Genomic DNA, 14,801 nt, shown 5'->3' with positions numbered 1-14,801 from the left:
CTCGAGATCGAGAGCGGCGCGTCGAAGATCGCCCGCCGGCGCGGCGCGAGCTCGAAGGCCGCCGGGGCGCCCGGCGGACCGAAACGCCGAACGCGGCTGCCAAAGTCGGGCGCTGCCCATCGGATCGGCTTCCCAGTGCACTGGAGCCCCTGGGGAACTTTAGACCTGTGAAGCATGCGCAGGTAATCTTCGGTAGCCAGGAAAGTAGCGCCCAGAGGATGCTTGACTAGAAAGCTACTTTGTACAGGCAACCTTCGATTAGCCAGGAAAGTAGCGCCCACAAGAGAGAGAGAGAGAGAGAGAGAGAGAGAGAGAGAGAGAGAGAGAGAGAGAGAGAGAGAGAGAGAGAGAGAGAGAGAGAGAGAGAGAGAGAGCTAGAGCTGCTATTTATTCTTGCAGCCCTGTCGATCGCTCCTTATGCTCTTGTCTGGCCGGCTTTGCTTGGGGCATTAAAATTTTGGCGCGCTTTCTTTGGTTCGTTGGTCGATCTCCTCTCACACTTCCTAAGGTTCAAGGCTACGTTGCGCGCAGCGCTGCAAGGTTGCAGGTGCTCTGCGAGCGCCGAGGATGCGGTCCGGCTCAATGAGCACCTTCCGGAGAGCAGGTATTAAGTTGTTAGCAATCGATTTCGATCTCACATTGATTGATGTGCACACTGAGGGCTGTTGGACCGGCTCAGCAGCAGCGCTGGCGTCAAGAGTCCGGCCTTGCATCAAAGAAGTTGTCGACGAGGCACTTGGTTCTGGAATTCATGTCGCAGTGGTAACCTTTTCCTCCCAGGTTGGTTGAAAATGAGATTTTTCCACATTAATTCTGAGCACGAGCAGGTCACTTTAATTTCAAAGGTTTTGGTCTTACTATTTCCTGATGATGCTCATAAGGTTACTCATCTGCATCATATATTTATTCAACATTGCATGTGTCAGATCGTTATTCGAGGTGGTGATGGCAACTGGAAGTATTCCGGTGATGGAGCTCGAAGTGGCAAGCAAGTAGGTGCCTAACTTGATGCAATTACCTCAATGCATTCTCTATAGCCACACATGTCATCGGCGGTTGAAGAGCTATCACACTGCTATGCAGCACACATCTGTAGAAAGAGCACCCTCCTGATTGACGATGATCCTGAAAATGTCCGCATAGCACTGCAAAACGGTGTCTGCGCGGTGCTTTGCTGCACATCAGACCCAAATAGCATGCGTCGCAGTATCCTAGCCATGGCTACGCCGCTCTAGTGAATACTCTTGGCGAAGAGTTTGTTGACTCGTGGAATGTTGGGGAGCTCTTTCAATCTCGTGCAGCCTTTCACGATTTTATCTGACTTTGAGAAGGTCGGTTGTGTTTTCGTCATGTATGACTGGCTACTCCGCTTTATCTTAGTTGGAGATTGACTTGAGTGAACTCCTATCTCGAAGGACCTACGCTGAGAGCATGTGCTGTCACCTCGCTGTTACTTCACTCGGCCACTCGGAAGGTGGGCGCGGGCACCCAGGTGCCATGGCGAATGCGGGGGATTCGACGTGCTCCAGTTTTGGCCCCTCCGGCGCCTGAGTAAACTAGAGAGACAGAGAGTTTTGTATCTCCCTAGTGGCTCGCTGGTACAGAGCCACCCAGTATCCTTTCCCTTCCTTAATACTTCGCTTCGTCGCGTTGATGGGCAACAAGAAATATATAGGTCCAACACTAACTAGAGCTCAACAGTATTAAATCGGGCAGCAGCGTATGGGCGCGAGTCTCTGACGCGCCCTATGTGCGAACAAAATTATTCCCGATCCTGAGAGTACCCCTAGTTAGGCTCCTCCTCTCCTCCCTTGTACTTTAATTCTCCACGGTTTATGCGTAAGGAGAGTTGCGGGGCTGAACCTGAAAAGGGAATTCCTCGTAGTCAGTATAGTGAACTTGAAAAAGGGATCTATCTGAATTGAGTAGCTTCGCAATTCCCCATCATCCCTGTAATTTACATTATCCTGTCCCCTCACTATCGCGACGTCACACTATGGAGATGACACTGCACTTCCCCGTAACGTTGATATCAACGTTCCTTAGTACCCTTTGGGGTATTTCTCTCTATAGGCCCCGCGGCTCCGCGGCCGCCGCCGGCAGCAGAACCCCGCCCAGAAACCCCCCCATGCGTCGGACGGGACCCCAAGGAACCCGGAACGACCCCGACACTTTTTGGTCGGCGGCTGGGGGCTTTACTCAGGCGCCCGGGGGCGGAGCGGGGGGGGCGGGCGGGGTCCAAACTAGAATGCGTCGAGTTTCCCGCGGGATGCGTCGAGCCCCCCGGGCACAGCGCCCGGGCACCACCTAGCTCGCCCTAAGAACCCGAAACGGGCGCCGTGCATCATAGTGGCCGCCCGCGCCCGGAGAACGATCCTTGAGGTTACGAGTTTTGTTTATCTGTCCGCGCGCGCAGCGCGCCGGCTCCTCTCGTTTCACACTAATGGATGAGGGGACACTAAGTTTCGGGCTAGGCCCCTTGTTTTGTTGCGAGCTCACTTCGTACTCGAGCAATGAGTTCCTTATACTGTGGATGGTGTTTTTCGAGTTTACAACGCTGGGCTTCCGCAACGGCATTTTTCATTATATTATGGTCATGTTTCTCAAGCCCACGCTTCAGTTGATTGATAGCAGGGTTGAAGAGACGCTCGTCAACTATCTGCATCACATCCAGATCGCGGACGGCACCAGAATAGTCAATACCGCGTCCATTTGGCCGAAGATACACGTTATGAATCTTTTTGTGCATCTCACCTGTGTCGACGAAGCGACAGATGGGGACAGCAGAGCGCTTCGAGACATCAACAAGCGTCAGCTTGTAAAAAAGCTCAACAGGTCGCTCGGTCCCGAGACCGTAGAGCCCCATTTTTGTGCGATCCCAGTCATTGTCCATTCCCGGTGGGTTCATATGGATCAGAGATGTGAGTCTTTTCAGACTGCGCTGACCGTCACCACGTCTAGCACTGCCACTCTCCCAAAATTTGGGCACGTTTCTCCGGCGGCTTGACATCTGCGCATACTCGTGAAACAGAACACTTGCCTGGGGCGCGTACATGTCGTATCCGTGAGTCCAGCCCCTGATTCCGATTGAAATCTCTTCACCCATAAACACCATAGGAAGGCAACAATCGTATCTCACCTGATTGAGGAAGTGTCCACGAGCAAAGCTGAAGCCTGCCGCCCAATATGGTTGCAGCATCGGCTCGGTCTTGATCGAGGGCACCGATTCAGGCTGTGACCCATGGCGAAGATATCCGGGCTGACCCTCAAAGTCTGAGTTGCACATGATTGGTCGAGTTTTTCGCAGAGAGTCACCCTCCGTGGATACGGAGCCCTTCAGGTCAGTTAAGTATGTAGAAAGGACTGCCATTTCATTTCGTGTCAGGCGCCATTGTTCGATGATACTCTCGTCCCAGCCGTTTACGAATACGCAATGCGCATCCACCTGCAGAGCGAACGCCTCACCTCGGTACATGCGATAACCCACATGCCGCGCATACACAGGTCCCGTTGCCTAAGTTACAAGTCATATCACACAGCTCTAGCATACAAACAGGAACGAGGTCCATTCTTCCAGGGAATTAGTTGATGAGAATATCAGCACTGGTGTTTGGTTTTGCATGTATCCAGGACTGAGCACAACAAGACTCACTTCGAAGTAAAAGAGAGATCAAGACATTGCCAGTCACCTCATTGGCATCCATAGCATACACTTTGACCTGTTTGGCCCGAGCACAAAGTGGCTGCGATGGCTCCTCGCTGCACGGCTTTGGTGGCTCTCCGCACCCAACATCACCCGGTCGATTTTGCTGTACTGCGGCCACAACAACACGCCCAGGAAATGTCGCTCCTACAGGGAGACGGTGCACTTAAGCAGATTTCTTTCACTCTGGAATCGTGCGCTCGAGCGCGGATGTAGCCGTATCCCGACACTGCCAGTCCCTATAACTCGCGATCATGAGGAAGATAGTTGGCTGCCCGTCAATCATGTCCACGTGGTCCAACTGCTCCGAACCCGCGGGGGGTTCCCAAAACATGGGTACCTGTAGGTTCGTTTGCTCATCTAACTCCATGGCGAATCCATCCCGCTCCATGAGAACAGTATGCTGCATCTGAACATCCAAGTTCTCTTCCGGGTCGTCTTTGGGCTGGGGCAAGCCTCTTTCTCCTTGGTCGAATGCTCCAAGAGGCTTTGAAAAAGTATACTCTGCAGCTGAATCGAACTGCCCGACGAAAGTCGTGATCTCTTTACCATTGCTGAGTCCAAGCTGATCCATCTTGGCGCTTGACATCAAACTATGGCCCGAAGGCCCATCGGATGATGCCGGCCGCAGTACATAAAACAACAACCCCGCCCAGGACAAGACTAAAGCCACCGCAGATAGTCGCACGCACTGTGGACCACTGGACGAGCCCTTCTTTTTTCCATTCGTACGCGCAGCTTTCATTACCGACAGGGCCCCCAAAAACCAAAGACCACGTCCGGTTCTTGGTGGCGGCCACCGGCGCCCACGCAGCCGAACGCAATATTATGTAGCCGCACTTGGTGTAGTAGCCAAATCTGACCAGGGCCGATGACCGCCCGGGGCACCAGGACTCAACGACTTCCGCACCGATTTGGCCGCTTTAAAGCCGTAGACCATGTCCTGAGGTGAGGCCCCACCCCAGGCGCCCCGGGCTGCCCCTCGGGACCTCGAACCGACCGACGTCGGGTTCGACGGCTTCCGGACGGTCGCTGCCTCCGGGCATTGGCTGGATCCGCGTCATGGTGGGTCGACGCGCAGTGAAGTGATCAACGTACATCTAGACACGCCCATAGGAAATTAATTAATAAAGATCAATCATCGAATTCCGGCCGGCGGAGCCAGAGTCATTAGTCCTCCATAGAGGCTGTGCGTCGACCGCGCGCGCGGGCGCGGTGTCGCGGAGGTCCGCGGGCTGAAATCACGGCCAAAATTGGTTAAATGGTCGTATCAAAGCAAGCTTGATGATACTCACGCGTTGATTGCACGTTTGCGAAGACTTTTTGCGCGCGGTCGCTGGTTCGGGTCAAGAAATCGCAAGATTTAACTTCAACAAAAGTGCTGAAGTTCAACAAAAATGTTGACTTTTAAATCCAGGCTATCAGAATCCGAGTTTTGATCACTTCACTGTCGACGCGCGAACGAAAGTGTTTCCGGAGGTAGCGAGACACCTTCCCCAGTGCCGATCCCGGCGCATAAGCTCAAACGCCATCGCGAGCGCTGCGAAGAAAAGCCCATGCAACGACGGCTTTTGCTGCACTGTGCCGTTTCACTGGCAACAGGGGACAAACTGGGACAACGTTGAACTCAGAGCAAATACCCCGGCGGGGCGAGATGCCAGAATCAAACCCAAAACAACCAAGAAAAGTTACCGGCCACTAGCCAGCTACTTCTCGCTCGGTCCCCACCCTGCAGCGGCTAGGGGGGGGGCGCCAAGTCGCGAACTAGGCCCCGTTGGGTTTCTCATGCCGCGTGAATGACGGAGCTCCAGTTCGCGCGCGGGCGGGCCAGCGGGGCGGGCCGCGGGCTCCGATAATCAGGCTCGCATTCAGAGGATGATATCAACCGCTTTAGCGTGGTAGCAGACGCATAGCAAAACCAAAATCATACCCAGATTACAGACGAACGAACATCAAAGCCTGCCCCGAACACCCGCGGCGGGACGACGAACAAAAAAACCACAACGAGGTTCATTTCATTACCCAAGTACGCCGGTCCCACTGGCCCATCAGACAATATGAGACATCGCCTTCACTTCTAATAAGGGCGTTTGTACTGATTGCTCGTTGGGATAGATCTCTGTCGCGTAGGGATCCGCCCCAGGAGAATAGTAGCGTACAACTGCCTGAGAAACAGCAAGGGGTCGAAGCAAATAAGTAAGAAGTCAGGGACTTACATCCATGCGGTCTAGAGTTACGGGGTCTCTGGACCATGAGTCACGAAAACGAAAGTAAGTTAGGGAACCAATGAGGGTGCCAAGCGCAAGGTCAACAGTGTAATGTTTCCCTGAAATGTGAACACATGTAAGTTGATAGAACGTTATGGCGACACTGACTATGACGGCTAGCAACAGCAAACAGACACATTAGGAAGATATATGTGCAGCCGAGAACTTTCGCGATGCGCTCTGTCTTTTGGCCGTGACGTCGCTGTTGTCTCACAAGGAGAAGTGTAGTAATCGTTGTCATCGCTGCATGACCGGAGAATAGCAGATCACCGCAAGAACCGCCTGAAATGGCTGTTGTGAGGGACGTGGCGATATCGTGCCAAGTATCGGGGGGGAGATAAACATCATTTTCCTGGGCTTTGGACTGACAATGCGGTGCTGGACCAGGCAGGGACGTCATTGTAGAAGTTATGCAACGAAATGCATAAACCACAGTCATCATGCGGAACCAATCCGTCAGACAGCGACAACGACGGCGACGGTCCAGAAAAAACATTATGTATACAAACGCAACCACGGGCATAGCTCCAGTCAACACATCTGAAACAGGCTCGAGACGACTTGCACGACCAAGTTCAGGCACGATCACGAAGCCAACATCAAAGAGCCGTTTCCCCGGTTGATGCAGGTATGATGCAAAGTTGGTGCATAAAGTCATGACAAGGCCAGTTATGCCAAAAAGCTCTGCATGGAAACATACTGCGAAGACCTAATATTGATATCCGCTCAAATTGTTGAAAGATAAGTTGCGCACCATCGCAGGCATTAGCCGCTTGAAAATACGCCGTGCAGCGGTGGCGACACTGAGCCATATTGTCCACGCGGCAAAGCAAGCCATGGTCTTTGCGCAGTTGGCGGTGACAGAACGCTGTGCTGCATGCCAAGTAAGAGATGCCGTTAGTGATGGACTGCGCTTCATGGCTGCACGAGTGGCCGCCGGATCTGAGTTGAGCCCAAGTCGAACTATCGGCTCGTTACGTCTCCACCGCTGATGCGCATCACCAACAACATGCTGCCAGAAAAACCACCAAAGAGCCCAAATCTGAGCGACGTGCGCCGTGATGACTAGTAGCCAGCCAAAGAACACCGAAAGTTCCAACACACCCTCATGGCTGCACATGCGTTTTCGCACGGCCCCGAGCGTATTGCGCGAGTCACTCCTCGAGTTGCTTACTTCGTCGTATTGCTCAGGCGAGACGACCAACCCCCAGCGCGTTGTAATCAGACCAACGTCTCCCTCTCGCACGCCCTCATTCTCACGTGGTGAAGCTTGCGGGTCAAATCCTGCGAAATCCTCACTATCCCGACGCTTCCCCATCTCACGTCCTAAAAACGTGGGGCGGCTAGGAGGTCCACGGCGCCGCTGAGTTTGAAGGTACGTTGCGATTGGGCAACAACTAGAAAACTTTGGTTTATTGAGCATATAGGCGGCTCGCTGTATGTATTTGGTTCCGCTGATTTCGGGCCGAGACGGCATGGAGGCATTAAATTTAGTCGAGCGCGCCTACCACCTCGCGCGCGCCCCCGCGTGCAAGATCCCTGGGACAGCGCGTAGCACGCACATGGGGGCTGCCATCGGCGAAGGAGCGGCATCATTTGGATTGCGACTCGCTGCGAACGAGAGTGGTTCGGGCGACCGATTTGACCGACGCGACGCCCCTCCCCCGGCCCATGAGCGGCCCGGGCAGCCCCGCGCAGCAGCAGGGATCGTCCGCCATCGACCCGCGAGCGCCCTGCCACAAGGGCTGGCCCAGAGGAGCCGAGGAATCGGTCCGACACGTTCGGGCTGAAACCGCGTCGCGCGCACCCGCGCGGCCGCGCGCGCGCATCGCACGTCGCCCGGGTCAAACCAGTGACTGAGCAGCCCGAGGGCACCATACATGTACCCCGAGGCTCCGCGCCAGCCAGCACGCTGCCCCGTGCCCGGATCTCCTCGTGCCACGGCCACCGAAACCAGCAAAATGCGCCGCCTTCGTAGCTGCCGTGACGAGGCAGATCGCGTGCACTAAACTCACGGCGCACAGGCCCGTGAGCGCGCGAGTGTCAGCTTTCGGGCGCACCAACCCGTGAGTTTAGTGCACGCAGTCGCGCCGCGCACTGCTGCCCGAAAGAGACGCTCTCCACGCCGTGGACCTCATGGGGCGGCTCGCTCCGCGCCGGTTCACCGAAAAAAACAGCCTGAGAAAAAAAATAGGGGGGGGGGGGGACAAAGAACAAATCTGGCGCCGAAGGCGCCGGAGGCGCAAAAGAAAGAAGCTGGGGACCTTGCTACGTCCCTCGAACTCACTGAGAGTAGTGCCGAAGCGCCATCATTGTTAGAATCCGAGTATGCTAGTATGCAGCACCAGCATAGTATAGCATGAGCATAGCCAGTATAAGGCAGACTTAGCATAGCCAGCATAGGCCAGTATGATGATAAAGCGGCGAATATCGCCCTTAGAACGCGAGTGTGATTAAGCACAATCAAAGTGCGCTTGGCGATAAGCCAGCTACCTAGGGAGCCTACTAGTACATTCCGCTCCTCTAGTTAGAGGTCCGGGAATATGAGAGTATCTCTAGTTAGGCTCCTCCTTCCCCCCCTCGTACTTTACTTCTCCACGGTGAACTTGAAAAGGGGTCTATCTGAATAGAGTACTAGCTTGATCCACCATCATCCCCATAATTTACATTACCCTGCTCCCTCACTATCGCGACGTCACACTATGGAGATGACACTGCACTCCCCCGTAACGTTGACATTAACGTTCCTTATTACCCTAGTTTGGGGTATTTCTCTCTATTTTCCCCGCAGTTTGTGCTAAGGGGAACTGCGGGGCTGCACGTAAAAAGAGGATTCCTCGTTGTCAGTATAGTGAACGTGAAAAAGGGATCTATCTGAATAGGGTACTAGCCATAATCACCATCATCCAGCAAAACTCTCTACGCCCGCAGGAGGCGTCGTCCTGTTGGGGACTCCGAAAACAGACCCTTCACCGACGTACGTGGTACTGCCGCTACACGGCCGCACTCCCCCTGTGCTATTCGCCAGGTTGACGAGAGTCTTTGCAGGTCGCTGGCCAGTGGCAAGAGTCCCGACTTGCTGGCTCTACGTGCCTGTTAGGCCGATAGCAGCCTCGGTTTGGGGATTTGGCTGTTTACAACCAGCCATATCCCAGTGTGTAGAATCTGCATTGGGCGATTGTGGTACGGTCTGGTTCTGAGAATTGTCACGAATTATCATGAGTTACTGGCTGAAGTGACGTCTGTCGCAGCGGGTGGTACTTGTGCAAATAGAAATTCGGGTTCCCCAAGTGTGTTGAGCCGGGAAAACCACTGGCCATGGCGCACCTCCAGATTTCTGTTGATGACGTTGTTGGCACTTTCTGGACGTTGTGTAGGTGGTATCGGCGCACTATGCGGCATGCTTCGACCAAGTGATGGTTGCCAGAAACCAGTGTCTATACAATGCAAATTTTGTGCGGTCTCTAGTGGTTGGGTCGGTTGCATCTGGAAGCCAAAGTAGTATGCGGGAGTCATTGCCCCAGACTGGGTCTGTACTGGCGAAAGTTGAAGAGCAGGGACTAGTTCCGATTTTTCCGTGCCTTGAGGGCCGTCGGCTAAATTTTGCGCATGACAAGCCGACTCAAGCAGCGGTATACCCTGGTATCTTCGCGGTCGCTTGCGTGAATGTGCGACAGCTTCGGGAATACAACTTGAACGCAACCCAGCGCCATCAGCTGTGGCGTCTATAGCAAGCTTCGCACCGGAGAGAGCCTGAGAGCAAGATCGTTCATTGAGATTACAACCTTATTTGGACGCAAGGACCACATTTCGCTTGCGTTCTGCATTCTGCGACTCAGCAGCACGGCAGACCTCCGCCGCTTGTTCTTTGGTGTCAAAAATGCCAAGATTAACAGATTGCCCGTCCACCGAGATGACTGCGCGCCACTTGTTCCGTGACCTTCGAACGCCACGGAAAGGTTCAGAAGCTTGCTCCATGACCTCGTTGCCTGCAAGATTGAAATCTGAAGAAGCAGCGTATAGTTACATAATCATACCGCGATCGTCGTAGTTGCAACGTTCAGGGACTCCAAGATAGCGCGCACGAGCATCAAATGCACGCGCTGCTTCCTCTTCGGAGTCAAAAGTCCCAATGTGCTTTGATTTTGAACGATACGTTATCTTAGCTTCCCAGCGACCCCCCAGGACAAAGTAGACTCCCTTAAAGCGCGACTGTGGAACCTCTGCACGTGCTCCACTACTGTAGTTGCCCACGCGGTGTGGTTGTCCATCGCCGCGTGCCGGAGCCCCTGCCTATTTCATGTGCTTGCGATAGGAATGTCAGCTTAAAATGCACTGCAATCGACAGGCCAGGCCCGGTGAGTCACCGTAGACCTAAAGCGCCGTGTAACGACGATGGATTTTGGTTTCGTCTTGGAACTCACTCGGCGAGAATGAGAGAATTTGCGGCTTGCTCCGAGTTGTGGCCTCCACCTGTCACCAGGCCACGTTTCGTGGAATCAGACACAGACCTGCGAGCGCCCATCCTTGATTTGCGCTGACGACCAGTAACCGCCGCGGCAGACGCTGGACGTAGTAAACCAGGCGGGGGGGGGTATTGACTTATCGGCAGGCTGACCTTGTGTTTTGTCGTAGCTCAAGTCCTCGTTGGGAATGCGTGGTTGAGTCTCTTCATCGAAATTGCATTCCGAGGAGCGACCGAGTGTCCTTGCACGTGTATCGAATGCTTGAGCAGCGAGTATTTCTGTTTCAAATGTTCCCAGATGCTCCCTTCGGGTTTCATCGATGGCCATGAAGCATTGCCATTTGTATCGGAGACGGAGCGGTGATCGGAAGGCATATACGCCGCGAAAGCGAGAGGTCGGGACGGCGGGTTTCCTGAATTGCAACCCGTCCATGACGAGTCTCTGCTAAGATATGGAATATGACATTGTAACAGGTACCAGGAGCACGGCGGTGAACCACCCAACCACAGCATGCACCACCACCCCACCCAGGATATTTTCAGACGAGGTCGTTATCGTCGGGAATGTTAGACGCAGGTTATGATCCAGCTGCCGCTCAGGATTTCGGAGCACCGGAACAGGAGGCTAAAAGTGCATTGACACTAGGTTATAAAGTTTGGAGCATTCGATCTCTAGCTGCTTCAGCGGTTCTGTTTCGCAAGCACCCTCTATCTCAGCCATGTCGCCTGCAAATTTGAAATGTGGCTATATTGGCGGTAAACAATAATGAAAAATATCCTTTACGATTTTGCGGCTCGCTTTTAAGCTTAACTTCAAGGCTGAGTGCATGAGTTGAATTTCAACTTTGAATGCTGAAGTTGAACTTCACCCTAGAGTGCTGAAGTTCAAGTTCAAGGTTGGCTTAGATGTCACCGTTTTTTTTTAAAAACGGTGACAATGGGCGTGTTGCCACGAAGGTCGACCAAGAGGGGCGGGGGGGCGTGCACATGCGGATCCACAAGCATGCCGCTCAAAATGCCAAGATAGTGACTGCCTGGTTGCTCAAGTCGGGCAATTTCGGCTCCCACCCGCTCGATGGTCCAGTTTTCGTGCTCACGCCAGCCACATATAATTGGACCGAGGGCTTCCTCCCTTAGCCGCATGTTACAGTCATCATGGCTGAACGAGGATGTTTCAAGCACAGATTTGTTTGCTTCGGTCCCAATTTTGAGAGTTTGTCTGCCACTGGAGGAGATCTGATTGTTCTTCAAGTCCACATAGGCCAGAATCGGCGCAATGGAAACTATGTTGATAGCAAGCGCTGCCGCAGCAACATCGCCAAGTGCATTGTCACGAAGGATGAGGTGCGACAACCAATTATGTGGTCGAAAGTTATGGGGAGCATGCAGACTTGGCTTTTGACCTTGCATGATATGATCCGCCACCGGATAAGCAGATAAACTACATTTGATTCGAGGCATACCTGCTAGTAATCGCACAATTAGAAGAGCTGCATCATCAGATAATCTCATGCAGGGGAGTTCAAGCCGCAGTAGATGAGTACCACAAGCTTGAGCACAGTGCAGACAAGTGGCATAGATGTACTGTAATACCGCCTGATTTTGATGAATATCTGCCGCCGCATCCCGCTTAAGCATAGCTCCCTCTTGTGATGTTTGTGCTTCGTTGACTGCGAGCAACGCGCGAAGCTCAGTGCACTCACGTGCCGCCACCGTTCCAAAATTTCTCATGTAAGCGAATACTTTGTTGAGCTTTGTCGCTATGAGCTCCTGTGAAATCAAGAGTTTACCCCCTTTCATACCTGGATCTGTAATGCCTGTAACCTCGTTAGCCATGATGTCCTTAATATGCAGAATGAATCCCTGCAAGCCCATAGAATCTAGAGGATCAAGGTCAGTGCAATCACCCAACACCTCCACCCTCTTCTCTGATAAGCTATCATGGCGCGTATTGGTTTCTACGAATTGGCATGCTTTGTTAGCATCTGAAATTGCACTAATACAGCCACGGCTCGCAAATCGATGTGCGTCTGAGGCCATTGGCCATTTTGATGCAGCATGCTCGGCATGGACATCGAACGCAGAAACACGCTTCATATCAAACATTCCTTTTGTTGCGTCTTTCTTTGCGGAATTAGCATAGAGTTCTTTGATTGCAAGGTCAAACATTCGTGCTGATGATAGCAGTAGTATGCGCTCCTCACGCCAACGGCACTCTGCGCTCAAGGCAGCGCATATTTGGTGCTGGAGATAGACGCAACGATCGGTTAGAGATCTGGCATCATTGGCCAATTGCTGATGAGCCTTGCGAGTAGCGCCAGCTTTGCGTGTGATTCTCAGTTTTTTAAAAGATAGCGCGCGGGGAATCTGGCCACTCACAACATTTTGCGCAAATTGCACGATCCTCATGCTGTCGCTCTTTGTCTGTTGCTTTGCTACTTCAGAGGCCTTGAAATTCGACTCTTTTGGTAATGCGGCAGAACGCACTTTTTCTCTGCCGTTTTCAATCTTAGGCCTGAGGTTTGAATCGGCCCTAGCGTTCGGAGAAGCACCTCGTCGCATTTGAAATGGAGAAACCGCGCCCAACCCAGCCCAACACACCCTCTGCTGGAGGGACAACATACCAAAAGTGCATGGCATGCCTTGCTTGGTAGAGTATCCCCCTCGGCTGGAGAAAAGAGCTTGCTGTACTACTTCGCCACGCTCTGTAGCATGCAAAGCTAGCTGCCGGCGCACGCCAGACAACTCCTGTCGTAGATCGACAACTTGTCGCCTAATTACTGCAGTCTGCAGCTTTTGAGCTTCAAGCTCTTCAAGCAAAGCTCCACATTTGCTCAAGTATCCTAGAACTACCGCCCTCTCAGTCTCCATCGCAGCATACTTGAGCGCACTGAGTGAGACCTCCGCGTCCAAATGTCTCTTGCCAGTGTAGGCAGCCGATATCTGGGCGTCGCAAAACCGTTTCCTCAATGCGCAGACTTCTCCTCGTAGTAGCCTATTCTCTTCGATGGTCTTATCTGCAATGTCCTGCCATTTGATTTGTTCGCCACGAGCCTGACGATAGCGCCCCACGAGTATTGCGTGGTCCTTGCGCGAGGCTTTATTTGCACTCACTGGTCGACTCCGTGCACAAGCAGCTTCCTGCCGGATCTCATCCAACTCTCGAAACCACAGACGTGTCTGCCGCGCGTAATTTTGACGCTCGCCACGTCGAGTTTCGATTTTAGAAGCATACTTAATTTGTAACGCATCAAGCATAATTAATTTCGTCCACTTAGTTCGTAGTTTCCCAAAGGCCTAATCTAGAGCATCAGAGGCAAGCTTAAGTACGTGCTTGGGCAAACTATAGCTAATCCTTTAAATTTGGTGGACACTTGGGGAACCAACAGTCACAGTTGAGGAGTAGCTGCTGGGTTTATACCTTCGTACTGGAGTAACCTAGCATTTCGTGCTCGTCGGAACCACTGACACGTTCAATGACCGGATTTATTCACCTAAAACGCATGCCGCGGCGTTGCCGAGTGAAAAAAGTAAGCGTGTCTCACGGTCTGGACGTCGTCGCGGGGCAGCGGCTCCCGGGGCGGGTCCTGAGCGTCGTTCTGGCGAACTAAACCTTGACGAGCGTGACCTCCGTCGCCCGCCGCATCCGATGGTACCAGTTTAATTCGCCAGAACCACCCCCGAGCGGCGAAACCTTAACGGCCGCGGGCGCAGAGGCCCTGGGGCTGGAAAGGCAACGATGGGAGACGATTGGGCGCACTAAATTGCGATGGACCCGACGCAATGGTGGTATGGAATGGATCGAGACCATCCCTTGGGGTAGGGGCAGCGTCACACGCCCCACGGCCACCGTCGAGACGACGCGGCGCAGGAGCTCGACTCCAGGGTCAGTTTCAAGAACGTCGCAGCGTCCGACGCGCGACGCATGCTCTCTCGCGCGCATGCATGTGGAGCGAGCCCTAGTAAAAAAATCCCGCAAAAGTGGCTTATAGCGGCTATGGACGATCCCTGCGACTGCTTTTTGGCCCGATGGACGAACTGTCGCACTGCATTTACAGGGAATGGGGGTGAGATTAAGACTGCCAAGTTTCAGGTCTGAAGACCATGGGGTTGGGCGCGCGCGCCATCGTCTAAAAGGCCATAATGTGTGCGGTGTAGTGAGAGCGAGGGGTCGCATCGCCACGATCGTCGCGCGCAAGCCCCAAACTTGGCAGGCTTCATCTCTCATATAGTTTAAGTGCTTCCGTGAGCTCCAACTTTGTCTCGAGCCAAAATGTAGTCCCGGTGATCGGTCCATCGCATGAAACGAATGCATGCCTCGGTGATAATCCCATGACTATATTCTGGGTCGCAGCTGTGCTGCAGC

At 53.3% G+C, this 14,801-nt stretch overlaps 2 protein-coding genes across 2 annotated transcripts; both read right to left on the bottom strand.

Moving 5' to 3' along the window:
• Nucleotides 1-3,128: 3,128 nt before the first annotated feature.
• AURANDRAFT_72579 (expressed protein) lies at nucleotides 3,129-4,533 on the bottom strand (the record flags this gene model as incomplete). Its single annotated transcript, XM_009042823.1, has 3 exons — nucleotides 3,129-3,632; nucleotides 3,690-3,850; nucleotides 3,902-4,533. 3 exons carry the CDS (start codon nucleotides 4,446-4,448, stop codon nucleotides 3,582-3,584), a joined length of 759 nt encoding a protein of 252 aa, XP_009041071.1.
• An 844-nt stretch (nucleotides 4,534-5,377) lies between these two features.
• Nucleotides 5,378-13,818, bottom strand: AURANDRAFT_72578 (hypothetical protein; the record flags this gene model as incomplete). Its single annotated transcript, XM_009042822.1, has 14 exons — nucleotides 5,378-5,868; nucleotides 5,920-6,029; nucleotides 6,079-6,679; nucleotides 6,980-7,474; nucleotides 7,778-7,948; nucleotides 8,086-8,148; nucleotides 8,258-8,463; nucleotides 8,779-8,844; nucleotides 9,198-9,723; nucleotides 9,775-9,959; nucleotides 10,056-10,263; nucleotides 10,482-10,880; nucleotides 10,914-11,060; nucleotides 11,366-13,818. The coding sequence occupies 14 exons, from the start codon at nucleotides 13,691-13,693 to the stop codon at nucleotides 5,752-5,754; spliced, it is 5,622 nt and encodes a 1,873-aa protein (XP_009041070.1).
• Nucleotides 13,819-14,801: the final 983 nt, after the last annotated feature.

The sequence above is a fragment of the Aureococcus anophagefferens genome, assembly GCF_000186865.1.
Source record: "Aureococcus anophagefferens unplaced genomic scaffold AURANscaffold_38, whole genome shotgun sequence".
Classification (NCBI taxonomy): Eukaryota; class Pelagophyceae; order Pelagomonadales; family Pelagomonadaceae; genus Aureococcus; species Aureococcus anophagefferens.
This window is presented reverse-complemented; position numbering and strand designations above follow the sequence as displayed.